The sequence below is a fragment of the Elaeis guineensis genome, chromosome 10, assembly GCF_000442705.2.
Source record: "Elaeis guineensis isolate ETL-2024a chromosome 10, EG11, whole genome shotgun sequence".
Classification (NCBI taxonomy): domain Eukaryota; kingdom Viridiplantae; phylum Streptophyta; class Magnoliopsida; order Arecales; family Arecaceae; genus Elaeis; species Elaeis guineensis.
The window spans coordinates 19,483,162-19,499,218 of record NC_026002.2 but is presented as its reverse complement, the minus strand read 5'-3'; the positions used below and the strand labels follow the sequence as shown (position 1 = coordinate 19,499,218).

At 38.6% G+C, this 16,057-nt stretch overlaps 2 protein-coding genes across 2 annotated transcripts; one reads left to right on the top strand and one right to left on the bottom strand.

Annotated features, from left to right (window-relative positions):
• The first annotated feature begins 543 nt into the window (after window positions 1-543).
• LOC105052819 (uncharacterized) lies at window positions 544-6,709 on the top strand. Its single transcript, XM_010933754.4, has 2 exons — window positions 544-966; window positions 6,086-6,709. Exons 1-2 carry the CDS (start codon window positions 751-753, stop codon window positions 6,275-6,277), a joined length of 408 nt encoding a protein of 135 aa, XP_010932056.1. The 5' UTR covers window positions 544-750; the 3' UTR covers window positions 6,278-6,709.
• Window positions 6,710-8,173: 1,464 nt separating this feature from the next.
• Window positions 8,174-14,877, bottom strand: LOC105053275 (uncharacterized). The gene is made up of 6 exons (XM_073245150.1): window positions 14,855-14,877; window positions 14,531-14,755; window positions 14,387-14,442; window positions 14,194-14,228; window positions 8,539-8,580; window positions 8,174-8,418 (listed from the first exon to the last, which is right to left on the bottom strand). Exons 1-6 carry the CDS (start codon window positions 14,875-14,877, stop codon window positions 8,338-8,340), a joined length of 462 nt encoding a protein of 153 aa, XP_073101251.1. The 3' UTR covers window positions 8,174-8,337.
• Window positions 14,878-16,057: the final 1,180 nt, after the last annotated feature.

The following is a 16,057-nucleotide window of genomic DNA, read 5'->3' as shown; positions in this document are numbered from 1 at the left end:
ACATCGATAATGCAAGTCATTAGATACGATCTATTATCTCAAAATTACTTGTACATAAAAAATCATATGATTTTAAAATATCTAGTCTATGCATCAAGTAATCAAAAAATATATCTAATTCAATTTTATTTAGACTGTCCAATTTTTGATTACTTGATGCATAGATTACGAGTCTCTAAATTATATAATTTTTTATGTATAAATAATTTTAAGATAGTAAATCATATTCAATGATTTGGATCATTGACGTAAGATCTTTGCCGTAGAATTTTGATCTAATCAAATCAGAATTCAAATCCAACCAATATATATATATATATATATATATATATATATATATATATATATATATATATATATATTATGGATGGATTAATGCATTTAAGTGCATTTATCCCGAAACCCTTCACGAGTCTTCTAGAAGAAAAAAAAAAAACGCTTGACGAGTCCATACCGGACTCTGGTTTGACTCGTGTTTCACGTGTTCTCGGTTCAGGGATCGGATTTAACCTTCCAGCGCGAGGGCTGGTGGGTTAGCCGGATTTCGTAGCCACCGGGTTCATCCAGTCTATCTTCCTTGTCCCCGCCCCCGAAAAAAAAATCGGCAACCCCATCTTCGGAACGGAAAGAGAGGCGGTGCAAAAGCCTTAGCTGCTAAATTCCAATTCGGGTCGACGAACGCTCCCCGCGTCTCTTCTCCGCCTTCGTTTGTCCCTCGCGCCTGGGAAAGGGCGAAATCTCCTCTCTCCAATGGCATCGTCGTGGTGCCTCTCCGCCGTCACCACGACCACCGCTCTCGCCTACCCGTCGCCGGCGGCGTTCGGGAGCCTGGGCCTCCGCCGCCAGAGGAGCGGAGGCCGCCTCTTCCTCTCCCCGCTTCTCCAGAGGGGCAATAGGAGTTTCGTGGTCTGCATGGCCCCAGAGGAAGAGAAGATCACCCGCCGTTCTCCTCTCGATTTCCCCATCGTATGTCGTTCCCTTCAATTCCTCTCACGTCAATCCGTTCCATCTTTTCAGTTGTTGAGATTCTTAAAAATTCCATCTTTTATGACATAATGACATAGGATGAAAACTTTTTCTGTTTCCCGTTGGTGAGTATCTCGAAAGTTATTTAGATTTATTTGCCGGTTTTTTTTCCTCCTATGGCGACTCGTTGCTTGATATTCTGGGAGAATTAACTACCAGACATACTGCTTTATGAACCACCGGTCAGATTTCTGACTCGTTTGTCATCAAAAATTTGAAAGGTCAGTTTCTATCGCGGTCGAAGCTGGAGTCCATCTAGTTCCATTTACTTTGTTCTATTTTGGGCTGTATATATCAAAGCTACAATTTGAGCCTTTGCTTTAGTTTCACCCTGGAAAGAAATTTATCTATAGTTAGGGTTTTAGGTCAAGAAGAGATTTGTGATTCTAGGGTTGGATATGCAAGGAATTATGCTGTTTTCATTCCTCACCTGCTCGTAGCTAATGGGACAGGGCGTTCTCTGCCACTGGACTAACCAGTCTGATGCAGATAAGAATGCACATGTTTGATATGTAGATGCAGATTCAAAGAGGAAAGAGGAAAGTAGACAAAGGTCTGGTTTTCAAAGTTTAGTTTATGAGAACTGGACTTCAGGCTTGATCTGGGGTTTAATTTTGTTCTTTATCAAAACAACAAAGTGCAAAGAAAGAAAAATCTGATAGAACATGAGACGCATGGAGGAGTAGGGGGATGCAGTCAGTTTGCACCAAAGAAATGAAACAAAGAAGAATTTTATGTTCCATTGCACCCCCAGGTTTATACGATGCAAGCTGGAATTAATAGAGACCAAAATCTGGCTGCACAAGATTAGAGTGCATGTGTGGAAGCAAAAAGGTTTGCCTAATTCAATGTGGAATCTTGACAAAATTCTAATCATCTAGATTGTATTTATATGTGCAACAACCATTGACATTTTGCCTAATGACAAAGTCCTAATCATCTAAATTTTATATATCCCAATCGTCTAGATTGTATTTTACTCATTATCTTTACTTATAATTATTGAAATTATGTACTAAACTTAAAATAATTAGTAATAAAATTTAATAGCATAGGATTAATAGTATACATAAAATAAAAATATATATAAATAAAATGAATGAAAATATCCCATCATCTAGATTGTATGCAACAACCAATGACACCCCTTGGTTTTCATCTATTCAATGTGATTCTATGAAACTTGATTTGGTTTGTCCTTTTGTTATTTCTGAAGAATGTACTCACATATCTAAAATTATCGCTGTGGCATTCCTTTGCTTCAAACTGTTGTTGCTTGCTTCATTTTTTTTCAAAAAAGTATCCATAGTTTTGTCCTTTTCCTAATTTTTAGCACTTCTTGAGGAAGAAGTAAATCATATTTGCTACTTGGATCGTTGGAATCTTAGTATCAAATGATCTATATAATTGTGATGATGTGGTAACTGATGTTGAAATGCCACATCACTTACTTATTGTGGGTTCCTCCTCTGATCAATAAGAATATAATAGTGATCACTTGGTGATCCCCTCCTATTCTACCACACCTCTACTATTTCACTGTTATCCCGAGAGATTTACTTTTCTGGCTTTGGAAGGGTGTCTTTGGGCAAGCGGTAACTTTAGGGATACTTTTGGAATATTGTTGGAGTTCTTGTTGTGGAAATTCTTGTACTATATATGATTCTAAGATAACTGTTATTCTTCTCTTGCTTAACATCTGCTGTCTTTATCTACATTAGGTTACAGCATGTCTATGATGTGACCATGTCATGACCCTTACTGGACTAAGAAAATTGTCAGGATGAGGATTTTTCATTTTGAGCTTGACATTGCCGACAATTTCTCATATATTATGTTCTCATGACTCCTAGTGTCGATAATGACATTGTGAACCTTCTTTATATGTATATACGATCCAACTTATCTACTTTTCAATGATTCTTCTGGGTTTTCTTTTTTTGGGTTGCTGTTGAAGGCTCTTCCACATCACGATGTATCTGTAGTCATTTTGTTTTTTCAGCCTGCCTCCTCCTGGGCCTTAAGTTGTTTACATCTGTTGTGGATGGCAGAACACTTCTACAATATATTTGATATGCAAATTTCTTTGCATTTGAGAAGAAACTAGGATCTGTGCTATTGCTTGGTCTCATTAGTTTTTGGATAACTTGTAGACCCCAAAATAAAAAGACAATACCCCAATATTTGTACCCTTTGATCTCACACCTGTATTTTGGGACATTCCTACATAAGCCCAAATTTCTACTTCTGGCACAACACTGTTCTTCCTGCTGGTTCATCATCTTTGTCCATTCAAAGCATGCTGGTAAGTCCGAGGACATCTAGGACTAAGTCTACCTGAGATAATTTGTCTCAAGCAATTTAAGTGGTAAAACTGGTAAGATAAATTATAACTACATCAGCCCTTTTACAAAAAGGTGCGAAGAAATATTGGATAAAATTGATTTATGAGCCTATTTAATGAAATTATAAAAACTAAGAAAATTCTAGATACTTATAGTACCTTTCTATAAGTACTGTTGTACCTTTCTATAAGTATAATTGCGATGGACAAAACTTCCTAATTATCTAAGAATTGAGCTTATGAGTCACTATGCAATTATGGGAAAGCGTAACTGAACAAAGACTAAGAGAAGCAACAACTGTTTCAAGCAACCAATTTGGATGCATGTCTAAAAGATTAACAATGAAGGCTATCTGTTTACCTAGACAATAGAAAAATATAGAAGAAAAATGAAAATGATTATACATGGTCTATATTGATTTAGACAAAACTTATGATAGGGTGCCAATTGATTTGGTAGGCTTTAAGAAAGAATTTTGTATATAAATGATACATTGGAATAATTGAGGACATGTATACCTGGGCAGTAACAAGTGTTAAGACTTAAGACTTGTATTTTCCAGTCACAAAATGCTTGCATCATGGATCAACAATAACTCTATCATTTTGCATTAATTATAAATGAATTCACAGCTAATATTCAGGAAGATATACCATGATGTATGTAATTTGCGGACAATATAGTATTGCTTGATGAAAAGAAAATTGGAATAAATATTAAATTGGACTGATGGAGGTAAACTTTAAAGGATAAAGGCTTGAAAATCAGCAGAAGAAAGAAAGAATTTATGGAATGTAAATTAAATGATAATGAAAATGAAGAAGTAATGTTAATTAAGATTGATGGACAGGAGGTACCATGGAGCGACTTGTTTCGTTATTTAGAACATTTAATAAAATAATTGGGAGATACATGAAGATATACATAATAGAATTCGAGCTGGTTCAATGAAGATGAGCGGTGCATTTGGAATATCGTGTGTTAGGTGCATACATTGGGGACTCAACCGAATTTTTTTTTATAAAATAATAGTAAGGCCTGCATTGTTGTAAGTGTTGGGCAACAAAAAAACTACATGCAAACAAATTGAGTATGGTGGAAATGAGAATGTTAAGATGGATGCTAGTAATACTAAAAGGATAGATTACGGATGAATATATTAGAAGAGCTGTAGGAGCTGCACAAACTAATGACAAAGTGATAGAAAATTGATTAAGATGATATGGACATGTAGAACGAAGATCTGTGGATGCCTTTATAAGGAAAGGTACTTTAGTTTGTGTTGAAGGTTGTAATAAAAGGGAGAAAGACCTAGATTAATATTGATGGAGATTGTGAAGGGCATATGGAGAACCTTAGAATAACATCAGAGTAAGAATCCACATAGCCGATCCCAAGTAGTTGGGAAAAGGCTAGATTATTGTGATATGTGCTATATAGTTCTAAGGAAAAGATATATGTATGTATGAATGCATGCATGCGTGTATGGATGTGTATGTGTGTGTGTGAATGGATGGATGTATGTATGGATGCATGTATGCATGTATGTATGTTTGCATGCATGCATGATACAGCTACTTCTCTATAGAACTTAGGACCACTTCAGAGGGAGGCATCTTAACATTTAGGGCTGAGCACGGGTCGGGTTGGATTGGGTTGAGAGAAAAATTTGATCCGATCGAATCCAATCGGGTTGAAGAAAATCCAACCTGTTGCCGACCATTTATCATATATAAACCGTTTGAAACCGAAGTTAATGGTTTGTAGCGGGTTCGGATGGGTTGTGTCAGTTTAAGTTTCAATGTTGATCCAGTGTTAATTTTAAACATCACAAATCAATACACCATTCAATACATATAAAAATTAGGATATAATAATTTCATAACATCCATAAGTCAGTACATAACATGTTATAATTGCCAATTTCCAATTCTCCAAACAGCCCAAGTATTGAAAATACTATATAGGTCGGTCGGGTTCGGTTTCATACGGGTTAAAAATGTAGAAACCGAAACCAATCGTAATTAACCGAATTTTTTACGAATCACAATCCGATTCAAGTCTTTCAACCGACCGAAACCGATGTTTATCGGGTCGGATTGGGTGGGTTTCTTCGGGTGTCGGTTATTTGCTCAGCCCTATTAACCTTGAATGATGTAGCTAAACTTTGACTTCTCTAGTAGTACTGAATGTACGGGTCTGTGGTCGGTTAATTTGCTGGTACCCAGCTCTATGTGATTATGCTGAGATGTTAGAAAGTCTATCTTTTCATGATACAATGTAATGGAAAATGCTCATATCAACTTTGTTGGCTCAATGTGCCAATCAAGAAAGTGATTTGTTTGGGCAGCCTTTTCTGTTTATGCTACTTTTCAGAACCTAGGACTATCAGGTAACCTTGAATGATGCAGCTCAACTTTGGCTTCGCCAGTAATGCTGAATGTCCATGGGGTTTGTAATCTGTTAATTTGCTTAGTAAATGCAGCTCTACGTGATTATGCTGACATGCCAGAAAGTTACCATACCATGATACAGTTTAATGGAAAACGCTTGCATCTTGACTCAAGTTGCCAATCAAACAGTGATTTGCTTCAAGTCTAACAACATTTGTATGTGTACTTTGTACCAGCAAAATTGATTCTTTAATACCTTGCACAATGTTTTGTTCTTTCATGGGATGGACAATCATCAAGTTGTTTGAATACATAATGCAGGAGTGGGAAAGGCCTAAGCCTGGGAGGAGACCAGATATATTCCCGCAGTTCAGCCCAATGAAAACTCCATTGCCGCCTCCCTTGCCGGCAGACCCTCCTGAAGAGGATGAGGAAGAGGAGGAAGAAAAGAAAGAGGAAGAAGAGGAAGATCCTGATAAGGAAGATCCTGATAACCCAGAGAAGCAGCCTTAGATATTCTGGGATGCTGGTGACAAGCAATTGAATCATAATTTGTGAGGAAGGTTACTTCAAATGTCAATCAGAAGGGAATGCTAAATCCAGACCCTTGTGCTGGCCAGCCATCTGGTTGCCAACTTTCAGCAATTGTTTGGCTGTCAGCGGAGGTGAAAGTATATTAACATCAAAATTTTGAAGCTATGCTTGTTGACTCCAACATGTATTTTTATAGATTAGATTGAGAATGTTGATTTTCTTCAGTTTAAATTTACTTTTTGTCATTACGAGTTGTGTGTTATGAAGGCCGGTATCATTACGGACAGTAGTGAATATATTCTGCTTGGAATAACTTATCCAACCATGTTGTTGGTTTGTCAGTGTTTAATGTAGAAGGCTGAACTTCCAGAGCGATTGATATATTCACTTACACTCAGGAATATTGAGATACTTGCGTTGGTCTATGTATGTTGACTGAGATATAGGAAAGGGATTGATTATTATTTGTGTTGGTTTTCACGTTGAGCTATTCAAAAACACAGTACAAAAATGATAGATCTCAACAGGTAGCCAATTTCTGTTCATTGGATGTCAGTTTATGGCGACCAGGACAATAAGTCTATGCTGTGATGCCCTATTTGTGATCTCCTGGTTCCGACAGATACTGTCGTCATGATAGCTTTGATTCTTGAAAAGTAGAGATGAATTCTGTTATTTGGTTGGTGTTTTAAGAGTCCAGAGGGTAGAAAAAAATATTTTTTTATATTTTACGAAAAGTAAAAATTCATAAATAAAATAAATTTTTAGATTTTTCACAAAATAAAAATTAATAATTTTTCTTTCTAATTTTTTTATAAATATTAATATAATATTATATCGATTTTATTTTAATATTTATATTAATATAATATAATATTTATAATATATTTATATTATTTTAATATTTATATTAATATAAATTTTTTTGTTAATATTAATGTAATATTTATATTAATATAAAATTATATTTATATCAATATTAATAAATTTAATGTAATAAATTATTATGATATAATATTATTTTATAATATAATTAGTACTATATTTATATTATTATTTTTAATATAAAATTTTGAAGCAAAAATAGATGAATTTATATCTACCGATCGTATAATAGATATTTTATATAAATTTTTTTAAAAAATAAATACTCAACTAACTATAAATCATTTTAGAAAAAAATATTTTTTTATGACCAATTAAATATGTAAAAATTATATTTTCATTTTGTAAGAAAAAAAGATTCCAAACAGAGTTCTAAAAGTTTAAGCAATTTAGATGATGCTTGGCTACTGAAAATTATTAATACATGAAGTAATCTGTGATGGTTATGCCATGCTGGCAGATGATTTTCCAAGTTCTAGTCATACAGACAATATCTAGCTGGGTTAAACAATTTTGAGCAAATGCAGCTGTAGCAAGAACCACGCTCTACTACTATGACTGCAAGATATTTTCCTATCCATGCTATTAAATGCAACAAGCTGAGTCAATATATATCTAAACACCCACCAATCCTATATCAATAAAAACGTCTAGCATGTTTGCGCAGCTTGCTACGCTATCAGTCAAAGTTCAAACACCATTAAACACAGATCATGGACATAGAAAAGCAACACGGTCCGATTTGATTCTGACCATGAGCTTTGTCGAGCAGGCTGCTAAGAAGAAATAGCACAACCACGTCTCCATGCAGCATACTACACTTGCGGTATAAAAGGTGTGACGCTACGGTGAAGCTGCTTTGTTCCCAAAAAATATTGAAGCTGCTTGCGCCAGTTCTCCTGTATCTATTTGATCTTTCTTTTGCCTTCGAAAACAAAAGATTTGTAATAGTACGGTCTCCTCAATATTATATATCAGACAAAGCCAATCTCTAGAATTTAATGTTATTGCGAATATTCCATAGCAACACGAGTCACCTGCTCACAACTAGTATCAGCCACATAGCTCCACACACATCCTAGAGAAGATAATTGGGTGCTACGTTATCGAGATCGTTCAGCATTGTGGCATACTACACGATAAGAGAACAGATCTTATTTCTTTCCGCTCTTCTTGAGACCTGCGCCTCCAAATGTTCCCTTCTGAGATGCCTTAGCCCTCAATTCCTTCAGTGCCTGCTTGGGGAAAAGAGGAAAGAAATAGAGAAAAAACATGAAGCCAATCAATCACCTGTTCTTTCTCATGGGTAAGGAAGAAGAGAAATCAGCGCACATCAAATGGTAGAATGCCATCACCTTTTCCTCCTCTTTCTTCTTCTGAATATTTGCATGATCCGTCTACAGAAAGCAGGGGGAAGGGAAAAAATAAAAAATTCAAAACAGACATCTAAGCCGAAGCATCAAACAGAGATGAAAACAGCAAAATATACCAACTAAGAGCAAGAATGTTGCTACAGAAGCATAGAAATTTATATGGCCTAACTTTCTGCAACTACAGAACGATAAAACCAGCCAAACATATTATCAGAATGGAAAAAGAATGTGTGTTCCACCAAAAACACCGATTCTTCCTCATCTGCTTATGTTCAACAACACATTACATATCAACCCAGTGCACAATAAAAAATCTTAAGTAAATGCCTGAAGGTTTCGTAAAGACAAAACTTGTAAATTTAGTCCTTCTGCAATAACTCAAACACTTTTGCACTATGATTACAAGACCAAAATGACACTCTCAGGAAATTTGCTATCACTTTGACATGCGCAACTAAGCCAAGTATCCCGTCAGCAAAGTTTTCTATCTGAACCAACAACATTTTGTGGGCACATAGAATAAAACATGAACCCTTTCAGATACATATAGTGAACAAATGAAGAGCAGCCAGGCAGAATTGACCATCATCTGATGTAACCTATAACTCTATACCTTTGATTCATCAACTAAATATACCTTCGATTTTTTTTCCTCCCTCAAGAATCCTGTCTAAGATCACTCTATGACTGCAGCACATCACTGCAGATCAGATGAAAATTTCAATAGAACCACAACAGGATCACAATAGAAGAGCCAAGAACAGATGCTATGCATTCCAAAGTTCTTTGAGGCTCTCACACTACAGAATTTACAATGCCTCATCTCCGTAAGTGCACATGCGTGCATGTAGAGAGTAAAATCACATTGATAAAATTTTCATAATAATGAAATGCCACAATAAGCTCAAAAATCATACATTTCCCCAAAAGTATAGACACTGCAAGGAAGAAAAGTTCACAGACCATCACGAAATAATTCTAGATTCTACAGTGATTCTATGAGTGTCAGGGTTTACATTCCTATGATCTATTTTATCAGATTTGATGGAAGTCCTCAAGTGATTTGGTCCACCATTTGGATTGAAAATCAGCAAGATCCGGGGAAATTTCTTAATTAGATCATTTTTCTTTGGTGAGATTAAATACTTGAATGAAAAAAGAAGAAGGATTTTTAAAAACACTTCTTTTCTTTCATTTCGAAATTATTACAAATATCAATTGGCTCAGCGTTTGGATTATTGGAGTTATCATATAATTAGTTTAGGGTTTACCTTTTTAACCTTCTCCAAGAGTTCACATCGACGGTAAGGTTTGGCACCTCGATGTCGGCTCTTTGCCACCTGAGACTGTAGTATATTCTAAGGATTGGGCTGTTCGCCCATTAAAGTGGTACGTGAGCTGGGTTCAAAACATTGCGAGATAGTTCGATCCATATCCGGGCATACAAATATAAAGGAAGAGAATACAAGGGAAGGATGGGAAAAATGAAAGGAACAAATACTTTTAGGAGGGATTACTAGTCTTCCTAATCTTCTATTGGACACAAAAAAAGGGTGGAAAATCCCTTACTTTGGTTTGAGCTATTATCTATTCCAGTGAACAAATTTATGTCATATTGCCTAGTGGGGTGCACTAGTTGACTAAAAGAGGTCCACAACCTACTCCTCTGATGTGCATGAAGTTTGCGAACAACAACAATCTAGAACTCTAGAGTGATTCTGTAAGTACAAAGTAAGATTTGCAGTCTTCATTTGTTTTTTGGTGTGGAGGGTGAGGGCAAGGGGCAGGGGAAGGAAGGGGGTAGTGGTCTAGCAGAAATGAGAGAAAATAAGAAGCTTTGTGTCATCAGTTACCCATAATCAACCACAATATTATAATGATCTAAATTTAGGGCATCAAGTCTGAAATCTAGCAAGTCATTCTGCACTTTCTGAAATGATGCACATTTCAGTTCAACTCTTGTTTTCCAAACCCCAAAATCAAGTCGATTAGCAAATGAGAATAAACCCCTGAACAGATATGGAAGACATGAAAAGACGATATAATGAGAGGTCAGAGAGAGGAGGTCCAGCCAGAGTCAGCCAAGGCAGTAGTTCCACTTTTCTTTCTCATATTTTCCTTCTTTTTTCTTCTCTATTTTCCTCTCTCTCTCATATACCATATCTTCTTGTGCTCAACCATTCCATTGCCCATATACCTCTAGGTTGTGATCACAGAAAGGGAACACAAAATTCTTCTCATCTAAAAAACTACATAGCGACTCCCTTCGCGTAATATCACCAATATTAGGAACCCGTTGACCTGGAAAAAGCCCATTTTGGTTGCCTAGCCATGGGTCCGTGATTTGACTGCAGTTCGATTGCAAGTCAACCTAATGACCCGTAGCATAATAAAGCTAATAAATAAACAAATATTTAAACAGGAAACTAAAAAATTATATAAGTATGATAAATTCTTATAATAAGATAGTGGCGGAAAGTACCCGGGTGGCTGCAAGAGGGGCTGCTACGTTAAACAGCACAGGTTTGAATCACCGCATATATCTTAGTCTTGGTTGACTTGGACAGATTATTACCTCCACAACTTAAAGACTACAATAAATTTCTAATCCCGAAACATTTGAGCATCAAGCAAATGTAAACTTACAATTAATTCCCCAGTCCCTAGCTCGCAAAACCTTTTCTTTTCATCACATAAAGAACACATAAGGTTCATAAACTTGGAGCCGAGGACAGCTGCAAAGCAGAAAAAGTTAATCTTGAAAAAAAATTATCTAGCCAAACCATTTCAAAACCTAGGATGCCATCTTGTTTCTACTCAATCAATCTCATCTCAAGAAATCGTCCCATATTTTGTGCTCTGATATTGGATTGGCACAATCACATGGCATCATCCAGTAACTTTTCTTCCCTGCAGGTGCAGATGATATGGCAAATAGATGTTCTGGTTATTCTTCAATCTGATAATAGGATAGATCACAACACCTATTAGGCAAGGCTAATTTAGTCTTGGAAGATGTGATCACATCATACATAAATTGTATCTCCAAACCAACAAGTAGACCTTGTGATAGGTGCTAGCAGACTTCATAGGTAGACCTTTCACAACCAAACTGCAAAATCAATATTTGATTGAAGGGATATTGTGATCTCTCATCAACAGATCTTTAGATGGTTGATCTTAAGTCTTCATGTCATCTTCAATGTGATGAAAAAGCAAATAAATTGCTCATTGTCAAAAATTCAACAGTTTCTTCACTCGGTGCCTGAAAGTAAGTCATTCTTCTACAAAACCACCATAAATGAAATCAAATCAAGCAACAAATATATTTCAGGTTGCATCGCCTTGTTGAGATATTCAGTATGTGCTTCCAAACCTAACATTTCCTTCCGAAACAATTTAATACAGATATCAATCTTGCAATGGGATAAAATATCAACAATTTACTTCAGATCTAAAAATAAGGTAGAGACATGCAACATTTTTCAGATTTTGTGCAGAAAATTTAATTGCACTATAAAGATTCATGTTTTCACCATGATCAATTTCACATCCTTTCAGTCAACTAAATCAGACACACATCAATTGCTATTAGAGTGAAGCATGACTTCGATATTGTTCAGAAAAATAGTAAACAAGATAGAAAAGACACATAATCAAGGAACAAATTGGGAAGAACCATCCAAAGATTCACTTCATCATTTTCTCCTTATCAGTCAAATATAGATGTAAGCCTTGCCCATCTAGAACTCCTTGAAAAGAAGGGAGAATAAAGCACTTCAAACAAAAGTTGCCCACTCAATAGTCGAAAGTAGTCACTTCAATCAACCAAGTGATTTTGCAACCTGGCAATGAGGCCAATTAAACTGAACTAAGGACCCTAAAAAGGGCTAAAAACAGGATACATAATCTTAAAAGGACAACAGTCAGCTTAAATAATTATCACAAAAAATCATCCCTAAAAAAATAAAAGTAATAAAGAATTTTTTTCCTTGGTTTAAAATTTTTCGTTAGACTTATTTCATTTTTATTTGGTTTTTTGGATTCAAACAATGGCCAAAATAGGCCACTGGGACATGCTAATGCCTCCCTCGCTGCCTTGAGCACATGCCAAGTAGCTGAAGAGAGCAGAACCCAGCTACCAACTGCCCCAGCCCATAAAGGTCAAGAACACAAGCCCACACAAATGGGGCAACATAACAACTCATGACATACAAACTATCAATCAAATGGCACAGGGCATCTAAGCCAGCCCAGTAGAAATAGCATGCATCCATAGAACCGATACCCAGAACCATACTGTCACATTATCAGTTTGGTACTATGATAAATACAACATGGTATGTACCTCGTACCGAGATGGACTCATGGCACTTTTTTTCTCTCCCATCTATGGTACCGCCTGAAATTGGGTGACATGGGTCAATTCTGGATGGTATGAGATGGCTACATTTGATTCAAACCAGTACAAATGAGTTCAACTCATATACCAAACCAAACCTTGACATTGTGCTGGTACAATATGGTGTAATCAGCACGGGACATATGTGTTGGTATGGCAGATCTTGCCTACACCTACACAACACTTATTAAAACAAAACACAAAAGAGAAGCATGCGGCACTGGTTGGTGGCGATGTCAACATCCCACATCCCCATGCACAAACCACCTCTTACTTGAATTACTCTCTTGCCATCAATGCTGGACGATGAAGAGCAACACCGTTGTCCAAAGCTCACCATCTACCGGTGCTGAGGAAGACAAACCCAAAGACCTTTAATAGACCTATTTCACTTTGACATTCTCTTTAGAATCTACCTTACCCAAAACAAGAAAAGCCCTTTCACCTTAAAGAATACTATCCCCCCACCAAAATATGCAGTCCACCAACTAAAGATAGGATTGTCTGAGCTTACCCTATTGACCAAAAGAAATAGCAAACAACTTAAATTGTGAAAAGCTATACAACACTTTATAAAGGAACTCCTAGATTGCCTAATTCTAGACCTTATATAAATTGCAAAACACGTTTAGCTTCTTCACATGCCTAATAACAGCACATTTCTTGGCCACCATAACATTCAATAAAATCTAACTTGGAGAAAATAGCATGGTTATGGTTGATGACCATATCTAACTCTATCTCATGCCTAAAAGTCAGATGCTAAAAAAGTTCAATGATATGACTACTCAAACTAGATCTGGATCATATATTCTCAATTTCCCCACGAACAGTTCACTTAGTCTTACAGCTAGTTGTGCCTTGGAAGTAATTAACCATTCTTGAATAAGAATCCCGAACATGTCGATAATATAATATGTGTCCGTGACATGACAATTCATTTTTACTATTTCAACCTCATTGAACACCTAAGAAAAGAACCAAACCCACACAAGGAAGAACAGTGACCCGGCATTATATTACATGCATAGAGAGAGATGTGCATACTCGGAGTAAGTCCAAGATTCCAAGTTTCTGAGCCATCAAAAAATTAAATCCGGAAATCAAAACTAATGATAAGAGAAAAAGGAAGCGCCTTCTCTTCCACGAGAGTTTAAGTTTGCTATTTCTACCCAACTGACACCAAAAAATTAAAAAAAAAAAAATCATACGCACAAATTACGAAAAGCCCCGACCTTCAGTAATCCCGGCGAAGTACCAAGACGACGTCCTAGATCAAGAAATCATTCAAGGTTTTATCGTTTTAAGAAGATCTCATTGCCAATAAGTCAAAAGAAAATTGCGAAAATCTTAATAATTAATCATCTTAAGATCCAAACAGAAGACAACGACAGCACGGAATCAGATTTACGATGGAAGCCAACATACCTCGTCGTATTCCTTCTTCTCGACCTTTGGCTGCTTCAAAGGCTTCGCCTTTCCACCTGAAGCAACGACAAGAACCACGTCAAGTCCAGATCCCCAGAAACAAAAGAATGATGATGCATGAGAGAACAAGAACGAAACCCTAACCTTGCTTCGACGACATGGTTGGTTGCTGGATCGGAGGAGAAGGGAACAAGCCCAACCCTGTACGTCAACCGAGAGCAAGGAAGGGGCGACCGACACGCAGCGACTTTACCTTTTCTCCCACCGCCGTTCTTTATATAGGGCCGGGGGAAGGGGAAGAGGGAGGGGAGTCCCAATTGGCGACGGATGATTCTTCTGGCGATGCGCGCGGTGGATGGGTTAACAGGCCTATGTCATCTTGGGCTGCATCTGCCGTTCGTGATGGGCCGGAACTAGACTTTGAGCCCACCATCGCTGATCCAATTCCGGCGTATGGTTTTTTTTAACCTTTTTGATGAACCACCAGTCATGCATCCGAATTCCATCTTTGGATTGGGATCGGTTAATATTTTAAAATCTTGATCAACATTAGGTATCAAGCAATCCCTTTCATCATTTTTTTTTTTTTTTTTTGTGTGCTAGTTTATCGTCCTTGTTGGGGGATACCGACCGACCGACCGACCGACTATCGGAGGGCCCGACCGGCTGGCGGCCCGACCGACCGACCGACTATCGGAGGGCCCGACCGGCTGGCGGTCCGACCGACCGACCGACTATCGGAGGGCCCGACCGGCTGGCGGCCCGACCGACTAACCGACGGCCCGACGAACGACTCTGACTGGCCGATCGTAAGTCGGGCGACAGGCCAACGGACGCCATCAGCGGCTAACCGCGGTCATTCCACGGTCCATTCCCGACCGACTGAACGCAGAGGTCCGGTAGCCGACCCACTTGAAGCTCGCCGACCGACGGAGGAGTCCGACGCCACTCTGCTGGCCACCGACCTTGGGTCGGCCGACTCCACCAACCGCCGTACGACCGCCAGACGTTGTCAGCTCTGACACGGACATGCGGCACAGTTACCTAGGGGCATTGTCCCGCCGAGAGCCGGGTCAACCCTGGTGATTAGACGGCTACACGGCGACATGACATTTTCACGGCGGCTCTGACAGCCTACAGTGAGTTGACAGTTCCTCACTTGTCCGCGCCATTAATGATGGCGCCATACCGCGCTCCACTATATATACCGGGGAAGGCAACAGCGCAAGGGATCGATCCGCCCGTCTCTCCCACATACGCAGGCTCGCTCCTCTCTCTCTCTCCCTCTGAGAGCTCTCTGTCTGCATTTCACTGTTGCCCAGTCACCTCTCTGACTTGACCGTCGGAGGGTCCCCGCCGGAGCCGCCTCCGGTCAGTGCGGACTTCCTTTTGCAGGTGCACGCTTCCCGGCGATCGGGCGACGAGGCGATTGGCCGCAACAGATTGGCGCGCCAGGAAGGGGACAGCATGACAAAGATAAGAGCTCAACGATCGAGAGTCACTGGGTCGGCAAGGCGCTCTTCCCGCCGGGAAGAAGCCTCCCCGCCCCCACCGGCGGCGGAGCCTAGCTCTCCGCGACCTGCAGTGACCACGGAGGCCCAGATTGCGGCCATCGTACGGCAGATGACCGTACTGACCGACGCAGTCAAAAGCCTCCAGCAACAACCGGCG